This window comes from Mastigoproctus giganteus, chromosome 8, assembly GCF_048544385.1.
Source record: "Mastigoproctus giganteus isolate SK-2022 chromosome 8, ASM4854438v1, whole genome shotgun sequence".
NCBI classification, from domain to species: Eukaryota; Metazoa; Arthropoda; class Arachnida; order Uropygi; family Thelyphonidae; genus Mastigoproctus; species Mastigoproctus giganteus.
In genome coordinates this window covers 44,855,521-44,881,306 of record NC_143582.1, presented here as the reverse complement: position 1 = coordinate 44,881,306, position 25,786 = coordinate 44,855,521, and the positions used below count along the sequence as shown (strand labels likewise).

The window sequence follows — 25,786 nt, the reverse complement described above, 5'->3', positions numbered from 1 at the left end:
ATTGACAAATCTAAAGTACTACATATGGGAAACAGCAACCCCAGAGGAACATGTCAACTCTGTGGTACTACACTGACAGTGGTAGAGATTGAAAGGGACCTGGGGGTGGTTGTTTTTTTTTTTTTTTTTTTTGATTTGGTAGTTGTTGGCGCATTGGCTTCTGTGGCCATATTGCACCTCCCAAGGTTTTTTTTGCAGTACTTTGATCCAAGCCCGAGGCGGGAATCGAACCCGCGACCTTTGGGTTGCCGGGCAGGTACTTTACCCACTCGACTAGCCCGGTCGGCGGGGTGGTTGTGCAAGCAGATATGAAGTTCTCTGAGCAGTGCAGACAGGCTGCAAGAGTAGCTGATGGTGTATTGTCAATGATATATAGGAATTTTTCTAGCAGGGATAAGGAGGTGATTATTCCCTTGTATAAGCCAATAGTCAGGCCACACCTAGAGTACTGTATACAGGCCTGGAGGCCTCATTTCAAGAAGGATGTAGAGCTGCTGGAACGAGTACAGAGGAGGGCTACAAGATTAGTGAATGGAACAAAGGGGTGCTCTTACGAAGAAATGCTTAAGTTTTGCAAATTATAGTGTCTGGAGACTAGGCACCAGCGAGGTGATCTGATAGAGGTGTATAAAGCCTTGAATGGTTTGAGCATGCTCAATGCTGATGGGATTCTTCCTCTTGCTCAGAATAATCACCTGAGAGGGCATAGATTCAAATTGAGGAAAGACAGATGTAGGATAGACGTGTTGAAATTTGCCTTTAGCCAGTGGGTGGTTGGTTGGTGGAATAGACTTCCATCCCTTGTCGTGGAAGTTGATAGCCTAAATAAGTTTAAGGCTCAGCTGGACAGGTATTTTGAACGAACAGAGGGGTGAAGTGGAAGTGGGTTTTTTTTTTTTTTTTTGGCTGATGCTGCATAAGCTTGCTTTCTTGCATCAAATGCCTCTAGTAATGCTAATGCTATTTCACCTTTAATCTTTCCTGTATCCACATCACCTAAATCAATGCAATGGGATGTGCTGTGGTAATAAAAATGCATGCAACAAGAAGAAAGTATATGAAAAGCATCCATCTTGCTTTGGGTCAGCTCTTCAACTGCTAACTTGTTAAAAAAAAAAAGGATGACATCTTCAGTATTAGTGGGACAATGAGTTTAAAAAGTTCAATGACTTCACCTTTGGAACTAGTTCATATAATGGGAAAATGTTAAGGGTTCTATTTTACTGTTTTTTTTTTTTTTTAAGAATTTTATTAGTCAATTTATTTGGAACAAGGTTTATTTAGTTAATGAAAATATTTTGTTGTAATTTTTCTGAAAGGATTCATGGTTTATTCATAAAGATATATTTGTAAGAGAATTTGCTCTATATAACATGATCATGTGGTCTTGAAATGGAAGATTTTTTTGGTCTTGAAGAAAATGGTTTAAGAGAAATAGTGTTCTTTTTTTCTGTAAATTTAATATATTCTTATAGTCAGCATTTCTTGATATTTATATTCATCCCATGTAAATTTCTTTTGTGTTATAATTTCATGAGTACAGCAGTCACCCACTTTGGTCCAGGCCTGGAACAATAATGTGGTAAAGGCTAAGGATGCAAGCCAGTAAATAAATACCTACTTAATTATAACTGTCAAAAAAAAATTGGCCCATATGACTTAAGCCTTATCAATGTTGAACTTATTATTACAAAATGATGAATTTTATTATTCTATTCTTTATAAACAACATGCCATTTTATACTATTCTTGCCTTTTTTCCTCAAAAATACTGAGTGATGTAAGCAATGCAATGATGAGCCTGCTCTTGTGAGTTCACCCCTATGCTAAGTGTAGAGTTGTTAAGTAACTGACATAGTCCAAAAGTTTAAGAAGTCATTTAAGAACCCCTTTAAACCCTGCTGCCCACAATAATGCCTCAGGGGCTCACATCTGGTGAGTATGGGCTTGGCAAACCCAGGGTCTTGAGCTGGACACCATCATTCTTCTCTTTCTTGCCTTCTTGGTGATTCTCTTCTACTTCTAACTCTGACTCTCAATCTCTCTCTCTCATGGTGACATGGAAATTTTTTTTTTTGGCTGGGCAGCATAAGCCTCAAGCTTCCTTGCACCATATGGCTAATAATAATAATAATAATTACAAGAGGACAAGAGAAAATCCTCCAATGTTATAAAATTTTGAAAGGGCTAAAATAACATTAGTTTTTTTTTTTTTTTTTTGCAATTTAAAAATAAGTATCAATTTCAGATTAAGAGCAACTCAGATTATTGGGCTCTTTTGTATTATAACAGTAAAACTGTAACTCTATAATTATTAGCTTGGTTAACACCATATAACTTCACAATACTATAATTCTGCTACTTTCTAACAGATAACATCTGCATGTAAATTTAATGTTAACTACTGTTATGAGGAATATTATGAAAATATGTGCACAACTAACGTAGCAGAAATGACAAACAAATATATTTATGCCTGATTTTACAATTAATTGTCGGCAACAATTGACAATGCATGAATACTAGCAAGCCTTTGCTTCTGAAGCTTATTCATTTCCAATTCTGACTGGCTATACTGATTTAAGCATTGATGAGATAAACTAAAAATTCTGGCTGCTTCTCCACTGTGTTCAACCTAATATAATTATAGAAATCAGAATCAAATAATGAAAAAAAAAAAAAAAAAAAAAAAGGATAAATATAAGGTAAATAAATGAATAAATTATTTATTTACCTTAGTACATTTAAATAAAATGCCAACTTTTAAATTTTAAAAATTAGACCTTTTTTAATTTTTATATTAATTTTGAAGCTCACCAATAGATAACATATTGTCACCACTGAAAGAATAATACTAGGAACTTTTACCACTCTGAAAAAACACTGCACTTTTTGAAGGAAAAAAAAAAACACTTTTTCATTTTTCAGAAATGTACAGGATGCTCAGAAAGTTACATTAATTAACAGGAAGGACTGCTCTTAATAGAGAACATTCTATTTACTGATGCTATCAAAACAGGGTTAGGTGGGTTGGAAAACTGTTAGATTGAAGGGGAGGATGAAGAGACTAACAGATTAATGGCAGGTGTAGAAACTGACTCTTGCAGTGCTTCTAATGGGACATGCAGCAGGCTGGAAAGTAGTGTAGGTATAGTGATTACAAGGCCTTCTGAGGAGGGGGGGGGGTCCTAATGGGACACTCAAATATACAGGCACACATATATTTGCTTGTACAATTAATGTCAAGAGCATAGTAAACAAATTTGAGGTAATGGTTAAGCCAACAATTGTGAACATTATAGGGATATATTAGAAAAGGGTATTATAGGGATATCAAGTATAAACTAAGCCACAAAAAATGAAGAAATTTAATATGGCAAATAGAACATGTATAGAAGGATGTGCAAGTGTGTGTGTGTGTGTGTGTGTGTGTGTGCGTGCGTGCACATGTCTAGGTAGTTCCCCAGGATCACTGTAGAATTAGCTGAGGTTATTTGTGTTGTATGACTGGCCAATGAAGTCCCTGAATGTCTCTTGGATATTCAGTGACTTGAATCAGTGGTTCAAGTTGAATTCCTCACTCATTTGCAACTGCTTCTATGCAGAATGATGACTTATTCTGAAGTCATCATTCATGAACCAGTCACTGATTCAAGTCACCTTTCTATAATGACTTGACTGAGTCAAACTGGCAAAAAGACTTGTTTACCTAGCACTAGTAAACAGAACAAACTGCTGGAGAAGGGGTATGGACGTGGGGCACATTTCAAAGTAGACCCTTAATCCCTGATCCCACTGGAGGATAAAATGGACATTAGGATCATTGATGTGGATCAGGTACACTTAGCAAAGTTGCAAGTTCACCCCTATGCATAATATGCAATAAAACGTGTAAAAGCATGCACCAAAACAAACTATTATATATATATATATATATACACACAGTAAACCCTCATTAAACTGGACTAATAGGGGCTGAGAGGTGTCCATTTTAATGAACGTCCGGATTATATGAAATACACTTTGTAATGTGAGTAAAGCTTATTTAAACAATATAATGTACGTGGATAACAGTAAAAACATGTTTATTTTACATTAAAAATATGTATGTGCATACTGTATTTACATTAAAAATACATGTCCATAATCACTTAGAACAAGATTGCACTGGTTCATCTTCACTTACATCACTTGCCACATTCACTGGTCTGAAAAAATTACTTATCTTTTTTTGTGATCGTTTGCAGTTTATTTCCTTTCCTACCAATTCACGTAGGTGTCTTGTGTTCATAATAGGCAGATACGTTTTCATTTGTTGATTGTTCAACGTACTGCATTACGAAGTTCAAGTGGTCTTTCACTTCGCTTACCTTAATTTTTGGCTGAGAGTTGTTGCTCACCTCATCTTCTTCCTCATCTGAACTTTCTGCTGATCCTATTACACTATCTGCGATCTCAGCTTCGGTCATAATGTGGTAGCCAGGATCATCTTCATCTTCTTCCATCAACGACTCAATCTCCTCTAAGGACACAGCTTTTTCCCCTCCTCGCTGTAGAGTCTCATGAAAATCTTCTGTCTCACCATCTGTTTCTGGATTAGCCTCCATCTAAGAGAAGTTTTTTCCATGAATTCGCCAAAGTTTTTGAATTGATTTCTTTTGCAACATCAGCAAAGTTGTAAATCATAGTTCTTACGTTGTATGACTTTAAATTTTTCAATGTCTGTTGTCCTCTTCTGTCTTCTTCACCAACTAGTGGCTCCTCGACTTCACTCAAAAACTTCTTTCTGTAGAGCCACTTTGCCAAGTAGATCACCCCTTGGTTCATAGGCTGGAAAACAGATGTCGTGTTTGGTGGCAGGAACATGCACTTAATCTTCTTATCTTGACTGATGAGTTTGTCAACATCAGGGTGGGTTGGTGTGTTATCTCGCAGAACCAAGGCCTTTACTTTGTCTTCTGGGATTTTCAAATCTTTGATTTGATGTCTTTTGATTTCTGGCACAGCTTTCTTGTGGAACCAATCCATTGTTATTTCTGTGGTAAATCATGCATTGCAGGAATTGTAGTAGTGTACCGGTACATCGTCCATTACTTCAATGTTTTTTAGGGCACATGATTTTTGCTTTTCCCAACGATGACAGTTTTTAACATATGGCTTCCGTTGTTTGCACACAGCAATGCTGAAACACGTTCCTTGCTTATTTTTTTTCCAGGTGTGGTTTTCTCAGTCTTACGCTTGTGTGTTTTCAGGCAGAGCTCTCCAAAATAGTTCTCATCAAAGTTGTACACCTTGTTCAATTGATAACCCTCCTTTTGAATAAAATTATTCAGTTGTTTCCTGAAAGGCTCAACAGCTTAAAAATCAGCACTAAGAATTTCCCCACATATTTTCTTGTTTGAAATGTTATGCCATCTTCTAAATCTAAAAAGCCAACTGAGCTCACTTTAAATTGTTCAATTCCTAATTTAGCCAGTCTCTCCGCTGCTGCTTGATTTTCTATTTCTCGCACAGCCAAACCAGATGAACAAAGTTGGGAAAACCATTTGTACACAGCATCATCTAGTGTTTTATCAGTAGGCATCTGCATTCGTTTAACTTTACTTTTTTCTTTCTCCGTGTTAAAATCGAGAACAAAATTACGAATTTCACTTTTTTTCTTTTTAATGTCCAACAAGGTTTGTTTTGTGATGCTGTACTCAAGACAGATGCTGGACCTGAAGCTCCTTTTCAAGTTTTTCTATCACCGATAGTTTATTGTGAAGAGAAAGCGTTTTATGTTTACGCTTCTGTCCTACACTAGGCTTACTTAAAGACACTGTTTAACTGCACAGCACAAACGACAAAAGATAGAAGCACGTAACTGTGGAGTAAATGACAAACAACTGTCTGAACCACAGCTGGGAACTAGGTTGATTGTGCACCGTGAGTCATCATGGCCCAATGACCTCGGACACAATATATATGACCTTTGAGCCCGATCGTCGTTTGATTTTTACACTTTTAAATTTTTTTAGAGCTGTCCGGATTAATGAGGGTTTACTGTATATACAAAAACAGTTTTACATTTATTATAGGGATCCCTACATCCCGGTTTTCCCGGGACAGTCCTGGATTTATGGATCTCTGTCCCAGTGTCCCAACAACGTTGACCTGGGATGTTAAATGTCCTGGTTTTTTTCAGAATGACATTGTTTCTTGAACATTTTCACCTGAAACCTAGCAATATTGAATCAAGCTCTACTATACAGGTATATCAAAACAAAGTAGCCCATGCCAGCAGTTAACCTTACAGTGGTGACATGGAATGACCAGTAGCAAGATATATCATTATTGTGCTACTTTGTGGTTAAATACCTTTAATGATTTGAGTTACAGTTAATCGTTGTCTCAATTTGCATTGTCCACACCACAGTGTTCATGTCGATTTCTCAGTGTTCTACTCTTAAGGTTTCATTATTTTTATATTTGGAATATATAATTTTATATTTTGAATAAAAAAAATAATCCTTTTTTAAAATGCCAAAGAGAAAATGCATGTTTACTAACAGTTTAAAGGAGCAATTCCCATTTATAAAAGAAAGTAGTGTTAGTGATGATTCCTCAAAAGTGGAGTGTTCCTTGTGTTGTGTTGTGTTCAGTGTTGGCCATTAAAGCCATTTTCAGGCAAAAAAACTCTGGGCAATGAAGAAAGAGATCTAGCTGCAAAAGAGGCTACATTTCTTTATCATACTATCAAACACAATCATAGTTTCCAGTCAATGGAATGTACTTAGAACATTCCATTGACTGGAATGTTCTAAGTACATTCCAGTCTTTTAAAAACATTTCTAAACAAAAAATTTACCCATGCTCAAACAAAATGCAGGGCTACTGCTGTGAATGTATTATCACCATGTGTAAGAAATGAAATAGTGGAGGACCCAAAGAATATAAAGTATTGCTGCTTAGCTGCAGATGCTTCTAGCCACGCTGATCTAAAGATTGTACCGATTATAGTGAGCTATTTTATTACAGATAAAGGCATTGCAACAGAAATATTAGAATTTTGCGGTCACTGGAGAAACATTCAATCTTATTGTTGACTACATTTTAAAAGCTGCTAATAAATATGACATTGTTGATAAAATAATAGGCACTTCAGCAGATAATACCAATACAAACTTTGGTGGATTAAAAAGGAAAGGCAAAAACAACGTTTTTATGAAAATTCAAGAAAAGTTAAACAGAAAAATAATAGGTGTAGGCTGTGCAGCACACACATTCATAATAGTTTGATAGTATGAACCAGAGCTGCAATGTTCAATATGTTCTATGTTGATATCAATATTTGTAAAATAATAAGAGAAGTTTACCTCTATATAATACGTAGAACACTTCCGTATGATTGCTGGAGAGTATCATACAGAAGTGTTCTACGTATTATATTGAGATAAACTTCTTTTATTATTTTATAAATATTCATAATAGCGTACAAATTGTAGTTGATGTATTACGTATAGATATTCAGGCGATTCTGTGGAAAGTTTTTCAGTATTTTCACCCTTTCACAGTTAGGGTAGAAAATTTGAAATCATTTTGTGAAAATCGAGTATAAAACTCTTCTAGGGCATAGCAAAACACGGTGGTTGTCACTGGAAAGAGCTCTGAATCATTTCACTGAACTTTATGATGGACTACAAAGTTATTTCTTGAGTCAGGATAAATGTCCAAATATTTTATATGAATTTTTTAACAACAGGAAATCTTTTTGTATTTCTTCTATTTCTGAGAAGTCAGATAAAGATATTTTCTGATACTATTCAGTGAATTGAATGTGAAGAGGTGATAGGTTTTGATGTTAAGAAAGAAATAGACTTCCTCATTACAAAGCTTATAATGCAACGAAATGAAATTTTCTTACACAGTGATGTGAAAACTGAATTTAAGTCTTCATAAAGGTGTGAAAACTGAAGAATCATTCAAAAAAAAAAAAAAATGTTGCAAATTTTTATAATACTGCACTTCAGTAAATTCAAGAATGGACTATTCATTTGTTTAGACTATTTGCAAAAATGGAATGGATTTCACTGAGGAAAACCTTTTGTTGGGAAAATTTCACAGAACATGCCAAGGAAATAAAGATTATCTTACCTAACCTCAGTATAAATGAAGAAAGTCTCTTTGATGACTTTAGAAATGTCAAATTGTATTCAACTGAGAATAAAATGACTGAATGGAATAATACTAACTGTAAGACTGCAGACAGATGGAAAGAAGTATTTGCTCATTTTCAGAAGGAACAAATAACCTGTAATGAAATAAAGTAACTTGTGGATTTTTATTTTACTCTACCAGGATCAAATGCCTCTCTTTAATGAATTTATTATAGACTGATGAGAAAAACCGCCTTCAGCTGGACACTTTTGATGTTATATTCAAAGACTAAAGCTTTTAGAAAAAGTCCATTCTTCGAATAAATATGTCAGAAGTGATGAAAGCCAGAACACATATATAGCAACGTGTCATCCATCAACCAGTCAATCATAAGGAGGGAGAGAAGAAGTTGTGCAAATTAGTGATTATACAGGGTGTCTCAAAAATATTGGTACAAACGTTTAGGGGAGGTAGGTAACATCTAAAGGAATGTGGATCACATAGGAACCCATAACCGGAAACGTCACCGTAAGTCGGTACACGGCGCTGTTCATCAGTTCGGGAGAGGGAAAATTTCTGGTTTACTCATTCAAGCAGCAGTATTTTCTGCACGAAGAGCATGCATCGATATACAAACTGTGAGCTGGCAGACATATACCTAGTGTATGGATTAGCAGAGGGCCCACACGGTGTGCACCCCCATGCGGCACAACATTGCTTCGCAATAAATGTGTGGGCAGGTATGGTCGGTGACTGCTTAGTCGGCCCACACCTGTTACCATCCCGCATGAACTCCGCTAAATATCGGATGTTTCTTGAACAAGTTCTACCAGCATAACTTGACGATGTTCCAGCAAATGTGAGATGCAACATTTGGTTTCAACATGACGGGGCGCCTGCCCATTATGGAAGGTGTGTTCGTGACCATTTGAACAGGCGTTTTGGGTGTCGATGGATTGGCCGTGGTGGACCCGTTGCCTGGCCCCCACGCTCACCTGATTTATCGAGCCTTGATTTCTTTATGTGGGGGGCCTCAAATCTATCGTGTATGAATCGCCTGTGGAGATGGAAATGGATCTCGTGGTGAGACTCGTCTGCGCTGCTGCTACTGTCAAAGAAACTCCAGGTGTGTGTTCGACTGTGTCTGCCAATCCATGCTGCGTCGGTGTTATGCATGCATCGCGTCTCATGGTGGAACCTTCGAGCATCTGTTGTAACTTCATGATTATCCATCTCGTACTCCATTGTTAATATTATGTCAAATAAATGTTTGCCACTAATTACTGTCTTGTGTCATTTCTGCTTCTTATGCCTCTGCTACTACTTTCCCGTGACGTTTCCGGTTATGGGTTCCTATGCAATTCGCATTCCTTTAGATGTTACCTACCTCCCCTAAAAGTTTGTACCAATATTTTTGAGACACCCTGTAGAGAATGGACTGCGAAGGGATTAATAAAAAACATGAGTGGTTGTCTGATTTTTTTTAGCATTTTTCTTGTTTATATTTAATATTCTCTTTGCTATTTTTCATATGTGAATTGTCTCGTTCCTTTTTAGAATAGTTATTTCATTATATGTATTTTTACTTCATGCATGTACACTTCTTTAAAAAGTCTATCAAAAGTATTGCGCTCGAAAACATTGCTCCTAACATATAGATAGACCTGCATTTCATAGTGTCCCGGTTTTTTGTCTTTAAAATCTGAGATCCCTAATTTATTACCAGTTTAACACAAGTAAATGAATTATAATTTTATTTGTATTCGGTATTTAAAAGTAAAAAAAAAAAAAAACTGTTGTTTAATGAAAAGTTTTAAAATAAAGATACATGTGCTTGGAATAAGCTTTGTTTTAGTAAAAAACTAAATATTTTTTGATGTGGCTCATTATAAATAAGAATTTATCAGCCAAAATCATTTTAAAAGCAGAGAATGTTCTCTCCATATCAATGGAAGGTGCTCATTGAAATTTGAAAATGTTACCTTTTGAAGCCTTTACTTTAAATGGTAGTTCTCATTAACAAAGTCAATGAATGAAGGCAAAATTGTTACTCTTATAAAGAACTAGAGACCATAAATTTGAATTACAGGGAAAGAGGTCTAGACTAGGTTGTAGAAAGTTTTCTTTCAGCCAACAAGTTATTGATTACTGAAAGAAGTTTTTTTCAAAGGTCTAAGGGGTTGAAAATTTTAGGAAATTGAGAGGTAAACTGGATAGTAACCCAAGTGTGGAGCATGCAATTTGTCTATTTTCTTTTTAGTTTTTTTTTTTTGGTCAGGTTCAGTCAAAGCCTATGGTTTCCTTACACTACACATCTAATACTAATGCAAACTCCATCATTATCAGCACTGGTACAGTACTGATAAAGGCCAATCACTGTAGTAGTGATTGGCCTTTATCAGTACTGTAGTAGTGTAATCATCCCATTTAGTCCAAGAGATCATAGAATTTACAGCCACTATTTTGGCATTTCATTCAATTACATTCTGATATATTATCCCACCCTGATATGTTAATCAGAGCCAGCAAGGTCCCCCCCCCTACTACCTCCAATAGCAAAGGTCAGCAAGTCAGTGATAGAGATCAGATGATGTCTTCATCTTGGTAAGCAGCACAATGGACAGACATCAAGAGAGGATCATAAACTTCCATAAGTATATTAACTTATTTGGTTACAGCTTGGTTAATCTTCATGAACTGCCTTTGATATTGACTTATTTTATAATATTTTATATTGACTTATGTTATATGTATTTATATGCACTGATGATTAACATGTTCACAATATGACCATTTAGTCCATTTACATATGTTTATATGCAAATACATATAATACAATGTCCAGTTTTTAACAATTCAGCCCATGAACTGTGAGTGCTGTGCATCAATTTTTACAGATAAAAGTCTCCCTTCCCAGTGAGGAGAAACTGTAATATCTACATCACTGATTTTACAGTGTTAGTGAACTGGAGCACTATAAAATCAGTGATATGAAAATTATAGAGGTCTGTTTACTAAAAATATTTTTGAGCCTGAAGGCAAGTAAGTGCCCTGGGTAGATTGTACATACCCAGTTATTTTAAAGGAAGCAGTGAGAGAATGTGTGAAAACACCAAAGTTAATGATGTAGGATTCGTTATAAATGGTTTTCTCAAAAAAAAAAAAAAAAAAAAATTCGAAATGAAAAATTTTGAAAAATGTTTCATTCTTGCCATTTTACCTGATGAAGCTGGTATATTAACTATTATCCAGCTCATGTCACTCATGAGCTGGATGCAGGAAATAACTCTGACATTGTTTATCTGGATATTCCCTCAGGGGCTCACATCTGGTGAGTATGGGCTTGACACACACACACACACACACACACACACACACACGGTCCTGAGCTGGATATCATTATTCTTCTCTTTCTTGGTGATTCCTTTATACTTTCTCTCTCTCTCTCTCTCTCTCTCTCTCTCTCTCTCTCAGGGTAACCCGGGAATTTTTTTTTTTTTTGGCTAGCGCAGCATAAGCCTCAGGCTTCCTTGCACTATATGGCTAATAATAATAAAAATATTACCTTTACTAATGTCCAAATAAACAATGCCAGAGTTAAATAAACTGGAACATATTAGGAATCACTGGCAAGATCCTTATATGGATTACAGGACAGCTATACGACAATAGGCAAAGGGGTTGCAACTGATTACTACTCATCAGAATCAACTAAGGTCAGAAGTGGGGATCCTACATGGACTGGTGTCTGGACCACTCCCGTTTTGATTATGTGAAATGGAGAAAATAATAATTTTTGTACGGCACACAGAGATAAACTGGGGCAGATTTTGGAGTGTCTATAAAGACTTTGTGAAAAAATTTATTACATTTGCATATTATATAATATATAATTAATAATTAATAAATAACAAATAATATAATATATAATAATATTATAAATAAATATAATATAATATCATTAATATATTAATGTGATCTCTGAACTTTTGACAGTCACCATCGACAAGAAATTTTTGTTTGCACAAATAGGTGGTAGCAAATGAAAGAGGAGTGTTAACTGCTTTTTCTCCAATTGAAAGAAACTCTTCTCTCGCCATTAACCAAAATTCAGATAATCATATCGGATAAAGATATGAAGGGTGCGATAATTTCTTAAATCTAACAGCTCTTTTTTTTCTTTCATTGATAAATGTAATGCTGGAATTTCTAGGGATAATACGAATGGATTTCGAATCCAAAAAAATTTTTTTACATCAAGTATTTCACAAAATAGTGATGAAGTTTTCCTCTCAAGCAAACATAAATGTTGATCTACTGATCCCAATAATTCTTCTTTAGTATTTAAATCATAACACCAATTAAACATCATTAGTAATCCATTTTTAACCTCATTTTTTCAAAGTTGAATTTTTTCTTTGAATCCATAAACTTTGTACACAAGTAAGTGTGTTTTCGTGCGATCCTTGTAATTTTCAATTTATGAGAGCTCATTCAGGTGCTCAAAAATATCAGTTAAGTAAGCTGGTTTTTGGAGCCAATAACTATCGTTAAATATGCAAAGTAAGAATTATTCAGAACAAATTTTTTTAACTGTTCTCTTATCTCATAAACCCTAATAAAACACTTCTTTCGGACAGCAATTTTCTTCAGTGTGAAATAGCAGAGAGTGGTATTCCGATCCCATTTCTTCACTCAAGGCTGTAAACAGATGTGAATTTAATGGCTTAGATTTTATTAAATTCACCATTTTGATAACATCATGTAATGTGGAAATCAAATCCACAAGCAAACTTTTAGATATGAGAGCTTCTCCCAGGGGCTCACATCTGGGAGTATGGCTTGGCACACCCAGGGTCCTGAGCTGGATATCATCATTCTTCTCTTTCTTGGTGATTCCTTTGTACTTCTGACTCTTATTCTCTCTCTCTTTCTCTTCTGCACATCTATCCTACAACCAAAGGCAAACTTCTGCACATCTATCCTACAACCGTCTTTCTTCAATTTGAATTTACGTCCTCTCAGGCAATTATTCTGAGTAAGAAGTAGAATCCCATCAGCACTGACATGCTCAAACCATTCAAGTCTTTCTACACCTCAGTCAGATCACCTCGCAGGTGCATAGTCTCCAGACACTAATTTGCAAAAATTAAGCATTTCTTCATAAGAGCAACTCTTTGTTCCCTTCACTGTACTCATTCCAACAGCTCTCCACCCTTCTTAAAACGAGGCCTCCAGACCTGTATACAGTACTCAAGGTGTGGCCTGACCATTGCCTTATTCACGGTGATAATCACCACCTTATCCCTGCTAGAAAAATTCCTGTATATCATTGACAAGACACCATGAGCTGCTCTTGCAGACCATCTGTACTGCTCAGAAAACATATTTGCCTGCTAAATTACCCCCACATCCATTTCATTCTCTACCGCTGTCAGTGTAGTACTAAACAGTTGATACGTTGCTCTGGGGTTACTGCTTCTCATATGTAGTACTTTACATTTCTTAATGTTAAACTTCATTTGCCACCTCTCAGCCCATCTGCTCAACATTTCTATATCCTGTTGCAGCAGTGTACTGTCATTAACAACACTACCAACTTTTGAATCGTCTACAAACTTGCACATTAAATCTGATATACCATCATGAATATCATTTATAAATACAGAAAACAACAATGGACCCAACACTAAACCCTGAGGGATTCCACTAATAACATTAGTCCACGAAGAGCAGTGTCCATTAATTACCACTCTCTGTCTTCTCCCACTCAACCATCCCTTTATCCATAGCAGCAATTTGCCTCCAGTGCCACACTGCTCTAATTTGTGCAGCAGTCTTCCATGTGCAACAGTATCAAAGGTCTTTCTAAGATCCAAATATATGATATCAAAGTTATTCTTTACATCCAGTTCCTTTGTGACTACATCATAGTATCCAATCAAATTGGTCAGACAAGACTTCCTCTTAACAAACCCATTCTCTGTCCGAGCTATAACTGAAGTCCTGACTAGATGATCCTGCAATGCTTCTTTAACCAGCCTCCTTTAATTTCCCTGGAACAGAAGTTGAACTAACAGGTCTGTAATTACTAGTGTCTCACTTTGATCGTCCTTTGTGGATTGGAGTCATATTTGAACATCTCCAGTCCATGGGTACCTCCCCTTGGTCCAGGGAAGCTCTCATAATTATGGCTAAGGGTTTGCTTAGTTCCTATGTTGCCTGCTTTAATATAACTGGATAGATCCCATCCACCTCAGGTGCCTTTGTTATGTTTCTCTTCAACAATTTCTCCTCCACTTTACTCTAATTTATTACCAGATTATCTAGCTTACTGCCAGAGGTTTAATACATCTCTGGCATTCCCCTCCCTGAATAACTCCTCATGTGTGAATGCAGATCCAAAATATTCATTTAGTTTGTTAGCTACCTGAGCAGGATCATCAACAGTTGAACTGTCGATATCAAGTGGACCAATCTGATTCATGCGAGGAAATCAGGCGCCAACTCAGTTATGGGCTTATATGAGAGCTTGAAGTACAGGGTAGATGCCCTCAAAGGATTTAAATTGAGGGGCTCGTCAAGCTCTCAGCTGCCCACATAAACCGGAGCTTGCATTTGAACATCAAGCAACACAGAGACAAACCCCAAGTTAGAATGTGCTGGTCCCAAAGGAACTAGTTGTTGTAGGTGACTCTATTGTCAGAGAAACGGGGAACATATTGTGCAAAAAGGATAGATGGAACACAACCAGGGTATATCTGCCAGGGACAAAGGTTGATGACGTAGTAGAGCAGATATCATCTTTTAAGGACACAAAGGGTAATATTGTTGTACACGTTGGCACTAATGATATTAAGAGTAGGAGACAGGCGGAATTACTCAATAAGTACAAGTCAATGCTGAAAAAAAGTCATGAGTTAAGGTTGAATTTTAAAGTGTCTGCAATTTTGCCCAGATATAATAGGAGGGAGTATACGATGAGAGTGTTGTCATTCAATTCGGCCCTGGAGAGATTGTGCAAGGCTCAAGGGGTAGAATTTTTCTCAGCCTGGTCTGTGCTTGTTAACAGGAGAGACTGCTTCTACACGGATGGGATACACTTAAATAGAAAGGGAGCAAGAATATTTGCTGATGCTATCGAGGCAGAGTTAAGTGGGTCAGAAAACTGCAAACTTGGGGGGTTCACGGACTAATAGATTAACAGTAGCAGCTGGCAGAGGTAAAAGTGATTCTTGCACTACTTCTATTGAAATGCAATTCAGCAGCAGCTGGAAAGCAAGGCACTGGGGATTTCCAGGTATGCTGGGGGTCATAGTGGAACAAGTAAATACATGGGCTGTGTTAGGGTAACTAAGAGTAGAAACATGTGCATGTACACCAATTCTAGGAGTATAGTTAATAAATTCGATGAGCTTGAAGTGCTAGTCAAGACATCAAAGGCAGATATTGTTGGGATATCAGAAACATGGTGTCACACAGACATAAACAGTGCAGAACTGGAATTTGGGGGGTACAATGTGTACAGAAAGGATAGAAAGGACAGAAAGGGAGGAAGGTTTATGCTGTTAGTTAAGAAACACAGAAAATCTAAGGAAGTGCATCCAATTGATGTTGGTGGACAATGCAATGTTCAGTCTGTTTGGTGTGGCATAAGCACTGGGAAAGGAAAAAATGAGAGTAGGTGTGTGTTATAGACCAAATGAATCTGATGAGTATAATGAGCAACAATTGTGCAGAGAAATAGAGTGGGCCAGTAAATCAGAATGTCTTATAATGGGGGATTTTAATTTCCCAGATATTGACTGGAATTTGTGGGTTGGTCACTCACATACTAGCAAGGCTTTTGTGGATTTATTGGATAATTGTTTTCTACAGCGGCATGTTCGGGAGGCAACTAGAGGGAGTAATACTCTTGATCTGATTATAAGTAGCGATTCTTCATGCATCAAGAATCTGCAGATAAAGCAACCACTAGGTGGCAGTGATCACAGTGTGCTGAAGTGGGATTTACTCAAAGAGGTAACTCCCATCAAGGGTAAAGGGAAGGGTTTTTGGTTTTGTAAAGGTGACTATGGTGGGACCAACTGATGATGTTACCAACAAAATATTTAAAATGGGAAGCATTCAAAGAATTAATTTTGGAAACTACTAGGCTTTTCATACTACCAAAGAAATACCGTTCAAGATTTAGGCCTAAATGGATGAACTAATTAGACATGTGACAGAGAAGAAAAATGCATGAGATACATATAAATTAACATGTGGCACAGAAGCCTATGATAGATATGAGCTGGTTGTCTGTAACCAAGTTACAAAGGAGTTTAGGCAGGCGAAGGCAGATTATGAGAAATCTTTGGCAAAGGATGCAAAGAAAAACAGCAGAGTTCTTTACTTATGTAAACTCTAGAAGGAAGGGGATGAATCAGATTGGTCCACGTGACATTGATGGTTCCAAAGTTGATGATCCTGCTCAGGTAGCTAACAAATTAAATGGATATTTTGCATCTACATTCAAAAATGAGGAGTTATTCAGCGAGGGGAATGCCAGAGGTGTATTCAACTCTGGCAGTAAGCTAGGTAATCTTGTAATAACTGAGATTAAAGTGGAGGAGAAATTGTTGAAGATAAACATAAGAAAGGCACCTGGGGTGGATGGAATCTATCCAGTTATATTAAAGGAGGCGGCAAATGAAGTAAGCAAACCCTTAGCCGTAATTATGAGAGCTTCCCTGGGCTCAGGAGAGGTACCCATGGACTGGATGTGTGCAAATGTGACCCCAATCCACAAAGGAGGATCAAAGGGAGACAGGTAATTACAGACCTGTTAGTTTAACTTCTGTTCCAGGGAAATTAATGAAGGCATTGGTTAAAGAAGAATTGCAAGATTATCTAGACAAGACTTCAGTTATAGCTCGGACACAGCATGGGTTTGTTACGGGGAAGTCTTGTCTGACAAATTTCATTGGATACTATGATGTAGTCACAAAGAAACTGATGCAAAGAATAACTTTGATATCTTATATTTGGATCTTAGAAAGGCCTTTGATACCGTTGCACATGGAAGACTGCTGCACAAATTGGAGCAGTGGGCATTGGAGGTAAATTGCTGCTATGGATAAAGAGATGGTTGAGTGGGAGAAGACAGAGAGTGCTAATCAATGGACACTGTTCTTCGTGGACTAATGTTATTAGTGGAGTCCCTCAGTGGAGAACTTGACAAACAATTGGAGCGAGGAGGAGAGTGAAAAAAGGGTTTTTTTTTTGGCTGATGCTATATAAGCTTGCTTTCTTGCATCATGTGCCCTTGCTAATGCTAATCTCCTTCCTTCTAGAGTTTACATAAGTAAAGAACTCTTTACTGTTTTTCTTTGTATCTTTTGCCAAGAATTTCATGTAATTTGCCTTCGCCTGCCTAACCTCCTTTGTGACTTGGTTACAGACTAGCTTATATGTATCATAGGCTTCTGTTTCACCTGTTATTTTATATCTTTTCCCATGCATTTTTCTTCTCTGTCACATGTCTAATTAGTTCATCTGACATCCATTTGGGACTAAATCTTGAACAATATTACTTAGTTGGCATGAAAAGCCTAGTAGCTTCCAAGATTAATTCTTTGAATGGTTCCCATTTTGAATTTGTTGTTGGTAACATCATCAGTTGGTCCCACCGCATAGAATTTAAATACTGTCTCCGACCACCATAATCACCTTTACAAAAGCAAAAACACTTCCCTTTACCCTTGATGGTAGTTACCTCTTTGAGTAAATCCCACTTCAGCACACTGTGACTGTGATCACTGCCACCTAGTGGTTCCTTTATCTGCAGATTCTTAATGCATCAAGAATCACTACTGATAATCAGATCAAGAGTATTACTCCCTCTAGTTGCCTCCCGAACATGCTGGTGTATAAAATAATCATCCAATAAATCCACAAAAGCCTTGCTAGTGTGTAAGTGACCAACCCACAAATTCCAGTCAAACCCTGGGAAATTAAAATCCCCCATTATTAGAGAGAGAGACGCTGATGTACTGGCCCACTCTATTTCTCTTCACAATTGCTCATTATACTCATCAGATTCATTAGGCCTATAATACGCACCTGCTCTCAATTTTCCTTTCCCAGTGCTTACGTCACACCAAACAGCCCCAACATTGCATTGTCCACCAACATCAATTGGATGCATTCCTTAGATTTTATGTGTTTCTTAACTAATAGCATAACCCCTCCTCCTTTCCTGTCTATCCTTTCTGTACTCATCATACTCCCCAAATTACAATTCTGCACTACTTATGTCTGTGTGACACCACATCTCTGATATCCCAACAATATCTGCCTTTGATTCTTGTAAAGAACTTGATGTGGAAACTATAAAGATTGGTTGTGTGTTCGGGCCACAATGGGCAGCTTGTAGCTTACGGGCGGCAATTGAAGGTTGGAGGAATTATTCCTCTTTGTGCAAAAATTTGAATCAGAAAGTTAATTAAATGTTCTGGATTATTAAACCAACTTCAATCTGGAATTTCTTAACGATTTAGCACTAATGATAGGCATCCTGCAGGAGCTCTCTTACGTTTCAGAAGCTTTACAGAATCAGTATGATAAAAGCAGATAAATTAATTATTCTAACTATTAATGTTATCGTTAATTTGAAAAATTCTAAAGGAAATTATGAAGCTAAAATTGAGAGCATGTTGAAGTTGAAAGAATTTGAATGAATGGAAAGTAATAACACATTTAAAAAATTACCTTGTGACACATTATTAAGGTTAAGTTATTAATGGAACAGAGTAATTTTAAATTAAATAAAGAAAATAATGATACTGTTGACAATGAGGAATTTAAAGAAATTTTAAACCTATGCTACCTGGAATCGTGGAATATGAAAGAACTTTCGTTTCCGTGGCATGACGGTGAAAAACAAATAAGAGATTTAAGTTTTCTGATAAAATATGAAATAAAAATTAATGATTTTAGAGATTTATCGAAGACAGTTTAACTTTAAAATCGAGTGAAAGTCCCTCTTCAGTCATAACAGCCAGAAATATCTTTGAAACCACTGTGATTAGCAGTGCTTTCAGCCTCATGAATAATATTGTATAAATTAATGAATAATGTTGAAAATTAAACACATTGCAGATTATGTTGACCATACATCTAAATGGAAAACCATTGCTTCGATTTGATCCGGATCGTTATGTCAAATCATTCCTCTGTAATCTTGGCTGAGCTATTGAGCAAAGCAGAAGATTGACAACTAATATTAATAAAGAAGTAAATTGGCAATATTTAGAATAAATTTTTCTCGAATATTAGTATAATAATTTTTTTTTATGTAATTTGTGATTATTGTGTACCTTTACTAGAAGAGTGTTTTTTATGTAATATTTGTTTTCATATTGTAGAATGTTTTGTGATATGATTTCCTGTTATTTTTTATTCGCAATATTAAAATTTTATCATGGAAAAAAAAAAAAAAAAAAAAAGTATCCATTATATTTCTCTAATTGCTAAAAAAAAAAAAAAAAAAAAAAAAAAAAAGAGATGAATAAAAAAGTGGCGCGTGTACCGAGCATGTGCGTTAGATGGTTTTATGTGAATCCTTCGCGTGTCTTTTAGGTATTTTGATTTGGATGTTGGTTACGAAATAATAGAGCTTTTGTATTGCTAATATTTTATTGAACATTCGCAAATTTTTATAATTACTGGATGGAAGACAAGATGCAATGGATTTATGATAACTAAAGTAATTGATGTGTACCTGCGATTGCAGCGTATCTAAATATCTAGAAAACAGCGTCGATTGAAGTACTGACCTTGCAGTTGAAATGACATATGCAGTTGTTCGGGGCATCTAACAACCGAATATTACGAAAATGCGAGACGAAAAAATAAATTGTTGACAAATATTTGTATTGTTGTGCAGTCATATTTACTTCAGGACGGTATGATTGTGACGTTATACTATTACAAAATTCTAAAAAGTTAGAACTCGAGATACTAACGTATCCAGGTATCATCATAAAGGGGGGATGATGACCAGGCTGACTTCAGATATCATACTGGTCACGAAAAATGCGTCATGCGTTCTAATCACACTACTAGTGAGAAGAGCCTCTGGCAGAAGCCATCCTGGGGGATTCCTGCCGCAGATGACATCACTTCCGTGACATCATCCCCGGCAAGAATCCCCAGCTCACCACTGCATATGGGTCAAGGAAGAGAAGAATTATCTGAGCATACAAACCCATATTTCATATATTCTTCAGTATCTTGCCTAAATACCAGCTTTATCTTTTTTTTTTTTTTTTTTTTGACTATGTGTCTGCCCCTTGAATCTGATGATTTTATAGCTCTCTTCAAAAAGTTTTCCATTAAGGGTGGAAAATAAATATCTACAAAAATTAAATTTCGTTAAATATAAAGTACTTAAAGAAGCAATTTAATAAATATATTTTGAATATAAACATTGATTTTTATTTCTAAGTAAAGTAAGCAATAACTTATTATACGTATATCTTTTCAGTATAAAAATGTGATTGCCTGTCCAAAATAATTTGAAAAACAAATCGAGATTAAAATAAGTAATATCTCATTTTTTTGCGTTTAAATGATGATATCGAACTTGATTTTCATATAATAAAGATGGATTTTTTATCAAAGATAAGAGAAAAAATATCATATTATTTAAAGTCTTCTGCTAATTTTCTGATTATTTTAAAAATTTTTTAAATTACAGAAATTTTTCTTGCATAAGAAATGATTTAAATCGGTTTTTTTTCTTGCATTAAAAAGATATTTTTCAAATTTAAGTTAAAAAAAAACAAAAAAAAACAGAGGAAATAAAAAAAAAGAAAGAAAACTTGATTTTTATACTTCTAACAAAGGTCAAACTGAAATGCTTATAAACTAAAATCAGTGACTGGTGGAAATCACATTCAGCTGTACCTGATTAGCGATGTTGAAATTCATTCTAATTAAGCTCTTATATCTCTTCGTATAATAAAATTATAAACCAATAACATTTCAAACAGTTGTAAAAATTAATTTGATTTTTTATAACTATGAAAATTTTATAAAATTAAATCTCTCGTGGCACACCAGTAATCTTTCTGTGGCACACCGGTTAGGAAGCTCTACACTAAGGCATACAGAGCATGATGCCAAAATTTTCAGATGATGCGAAGGCTGGGAAAATGGTTAATATGATGAAGAATTGCAAATTGGTTAATATGATGAAGATTGAGTAAGCGGTAAATGCCAATTTCAAGCAGCACTTCTTCAGGATAATTTGGTTTCAGTGAAATCAAACTTAAGGTAATTTTTACACTTAAGTCTGATTGGAGGGGTTGAATTATAAATAGCAGGGGAAGAAAAAGATTTTGAGGATTCCAATGCAGGCCAGCCATAAAATTCTCTATATAGTGCAGTGAAGTGAAATTCAAAATCCTTCTAGATCAGTATAAATGGGAAAACAAAAAGAGACAAGTAGTTTTTTTTTCCCTTTGCTGATTCAGCAAAAGCCTCTTGCTTCTTTGCACTGAATGGACAATATTAGTAATAACTGGTATAACTAATTTTAATATCTGTGCTTTTTTAACGACGAATTTATGACTACAGGCAAATGAAAATTTACAAGCAGTCAAGAAATTCAAATGCCAGAGGACCATAAGTACACAGTTATTTATAAAGCTCAATGATCACATCATTACTTATGCTACTGTATTATTGGCTTTGGTTTGTAATGTGAAGCCAAAAATTATAACATGATTCCTCCCCTGGATATAAACTTCTTGACATATCACAGAACTGTAACTTATAAAGCATTAAAAAACAAAATGAAAAGCTGTAAAATGCAAATAGAGTAACGATTCAAACTGCCCAAAAGTTTTCAGATTGTTAAAATGTTTCACTTACCAGCTATCCCACTGTGTTCCCCCTTTAAGGCAATACTTCCAGTAATTCAGCCATTGTGGAACTTAGCATTTGGATCTAGCTTCCTGTGATTTCTTTTGTTTAAATTTTAGTGTCAGAAACAAAGAGAAATCTCAAGGAGCTAGATACAGCTAGTACTGTGAACTGGATGATGGGATCACAGCCTACCATAAATGCTGTGGGGCCCTCTTTATAAAAACTGATTAATATCTCAACTCTGTCAAACACATTATTCTTTCAAATTCATCATCTCAGTAAAACACAGAAATCGTAAAAGGATGCAAAAAACTTACTTGAAGACATATAAACGCCAAATTGCTTCAATGTTTGTGCCAAACTGCTCAAAAAAACCATTAAGCTAACATCATCTATTAGCAGAACTTCATACCATCATCTGTGTTGCCATGGTAAATGAAGCATGGGACTTTTGGACATAAACCTCAAAATAATGTGAAAACAATGTTAAATGGCTACCATCAAAGGAAATAATGGTAAATTTTAAAAAATTCATAAGCATTACTAATCAAGCATATGTGTTTTTGTGCAAGAGACAACATGTGAAAATGTTTCTTTTGGTATATTTCTTTCAATAATGTCACACTTGTGAGTGTGCTCACCTTCATTTACTCACAGGAGATGATCCACCCCAGTGTCCACATTGTTCTGTAAATCTGACTATTAAACACATTCTCATTGAATGCCCATACTATAAAAAAGACAGAAATACAACCCTGCTATCACTGGTTAACCTTCAGAAACCAATAACTCTAGAGAATGTCATTGGTGACAATGCAAATATTCCTGAATTTTTCAACTTAATCATTTTTGATTTCAGCCTTTTCTGACATTGCAAGAATTTCTCAGTTATTCATATAATAACTGAATAGAGGCATTATAGCCAAAACAGCTTATGCGCCATCAAACCCCCACAACAACAACAACAACGTGTGTGTGTGTGTGGTGTGTGTGGTTGTGCGTGCGTGTGCATGTGTGCGCGCGTGTGTGTGCGCGCGTGTGTGTGTGTGGTTGTGCGTGCGTGTGCATGTGTGCGCGTGTGTATGTGTTGCCAGTAAGTGGGCACAGTCTATGAGTTTGGCACTGTCATTTTGAAGTACTGTCATCTGAATGGTAAGAATTTTTATGATGGTATCTATTTAAGACAGAATTTCTCATTATATTTGTATTTGTTCTATCCAGAAGCTATGCGATATTGTAAATATTTTAATATATATATATTTTTTTGTCCAATTAGAGCAGGTAATAAGTGAAATTATTTTTAAAAATAAATACTGGGGAGGAAACACATCTAAAACTGCAATGAAAGATGAAATTTTTTCAGTTAGCAACACTACTTTTTACAAACCTCTGCCTTTATGATGGCTTCCAGAGAAGGTTGAAAATACTCTATTCTGCTATTGTATACAAAGGGCAATTCTTCTCTTAACAAATTATCCTGGTTTTTAAAATCATCCTCAGCTCTTATGAGATTCTGCTTTGCCTATATAAATACAATTCATTCAAGTATATCACAAAAGAGTCAGGCTAACTGTAGATAGTTATCTGCTTGCTTAAGAAAAATAAATAAATAAAAACAGGCATTATAATGACCTCTATTATTTTGGTGTAGGTTGAATTTAATAAAATTCACCCTTCACCAAAACATATGCAACATTTGCTTTCAAGACTTTAGCATTTAGTTTCACATACAATGTTACTATAACTCTAATAAATTCAGAGGAATTTTATTGATAAAATTTGAGCCTTTTTTGAGGCATCTTATGCAGATTTGTTTATTTTTTTAATTATCTAAATGTTTAGAAAGTGAATCATCAATGTAAAGTTAGCATTGCAATTATCACAGAGCATTTAAGAAGCAGGTATTTCTAATTTTCATAATTTCTAATATTCAAGAAGTATAATTCTTGAACATTTTCTTTTTGTGATTCTGTGGGTATATAGTTATTACTGTAGTGTTTCAGCAACATGTAAGAGAAAGTTTTCTCTTTTAGCTCATTCCTGTCGTAAGTTTGCTCTATAACTATTCCGTCTATATTTTCTTAATTTTTTATTTTCCATTTCACTGTCTTATTTACATATTCCATTTACCACATTTTACATAATTTCTCTTTATCTTTCTTTTGCTTTTGTCTCAGTAATTTGTACAACTGCTGTATAATACTGTTTTTACTTCCATGTGCTTCTTACCACTTCTCCTGCCATTGATTGTTTGCTGCTCTGGGCGTTATCCCACATTTACAGTTCTTCAGTTATATATATATATATATATATATATATAGATTTTGGTTTTATTACTCTATCTGTAGGTCTACCACATGCTATTTACAGTTTTAACTTCCATTTGCTTCTTACTACTATTCTTGTCTTTGGCTGCTTGTAACTCTGGGCTTTATCCTACATTGATAGTTCTTTGTTTTATTTTAGTTATCAATTATATATATAAACAGTAGAACCTGGATAAGAAATTTCCGCATAAGAAGTTTTCTCCTGTACTAGGTTTGGTTTCTTAATTCCCAATTTAAACTCTATATATTGTAATGTACTATTTTCCCACGTAAGAAGTTTCCCAGGTAAAAAGCTTTCTGGCATAAAAAATATGTCATAAAGAATACACAATGTATTATTATAATGACATTTTCCATTTAATACAAATTTTAAATATAGAAATTATTTATTTTCATATTAAAAATATTAAACAATATAATCATTTTAGTTCATAGTAAATCACTAAAGTGGGTGAAATGGCATCGTTTTTGATATTGTCTCATATTGTCAATGCTTCTCAATGAGTTGCTCTGATATTGCATTACCTAGAATAAGCAATGATTCGCCAGTGGAGAAGACTGATGTTACTTATTCTCTTGAAACAGACAGCACTGTTTCAAGGCTTGTGGGCCTTGAAATGGTGCTGTCTTTACTACCTTACTGTTGCACACCACCTAGCATCTCTCATATTGTGTAGTTATACTTCATAACTGGGTTGCCACTTATTGTATCACCAGGGTACCTACCCATCCACCAATCAGAGGCCAACAAGCCTTGAAACGATGCTGTCTGGGTGGTGGTATCCACTGAGAATAAGTAACATTAGTCTTCTCTACTGGCGAAGCATTGCTTATTCAAGGTAGTGCAAATATCAGACAACTCATTGTTAAGGCATTCACAATATGAGATATAACAAAAACGATGCCACTTCACCTACTTCGGTGATTTACTACGAACTAAAACGATGCTATGCACTAACGTTCAATATAGAAATTCTTTATTTTTATATTAAAAAAATATTAGACATATAAACATTTTATTTATAATGGAAGTGACATATTGCAATTGTTTTCATCGATATCCATAATTGGATAGTGTAGACCATGTGAAGCACAGTGAAGCATTTGCCATTCTCTTTTTGATGAGTATCTAAGGGCTCTAGATTTAAAGACAGCAGGAAAGAATAGACATATTCTTTTATTTGTTGATAACTGCCCTGCTCATCTGAAAAACAATGAGCACTTAAACAGCGTCCATGTGAAATTCTTCCATAGGGATTCCAGGGAAGAATTCCACATAGACATTTTAAAGATGCATTTTCGTAAGTACCTTGTGCATAAATTGCTTACCATAGTAAAACTGAATGGAAAAACTGAAAAGTTCAAAATTTCTTTGTTAGATGCAATGCATTATTTAGCAGCATCATGGG

The 25,786-nt window shown here is 35.4% G+C and overlaps 1 protein-coding gene across 2 annotated transcripts in view; it reads right to left on the bottom strand.

Annotated features, from left to right (window-relative positions):
* Nucleotides 1-2,480: 2,480 nt before the first annotated feature.
* Nucleotides 2,481-25,786, bottom strand: part of LOC150081500 (bridging integrator 3-like) — a 193,406-nt gene continuing 170,100 nt past the window's right edge. For both annotated transcript variants that reach the window (XM_090379337.1, XM_090379338.1), the window contains exons 10-11: nucleotides 23,438-23,572; nucleotides 2,481-2,635 (exon numbers count right to left, since the gene is read on the bottom strand). In XM_090379337.1, coding sequence (XP_090235463.1) covers nucleotides 2,489-2,635; nucleotides 23,438-23,572 — 282 coding nt within the window. In that variant the 3' untranslated portion in view covers nucleotides 2,481-2,488. The remainder of the gene's footprint in view (nucleotides 2,636-23,437; nucleotides 23,573-25,786) is intronic.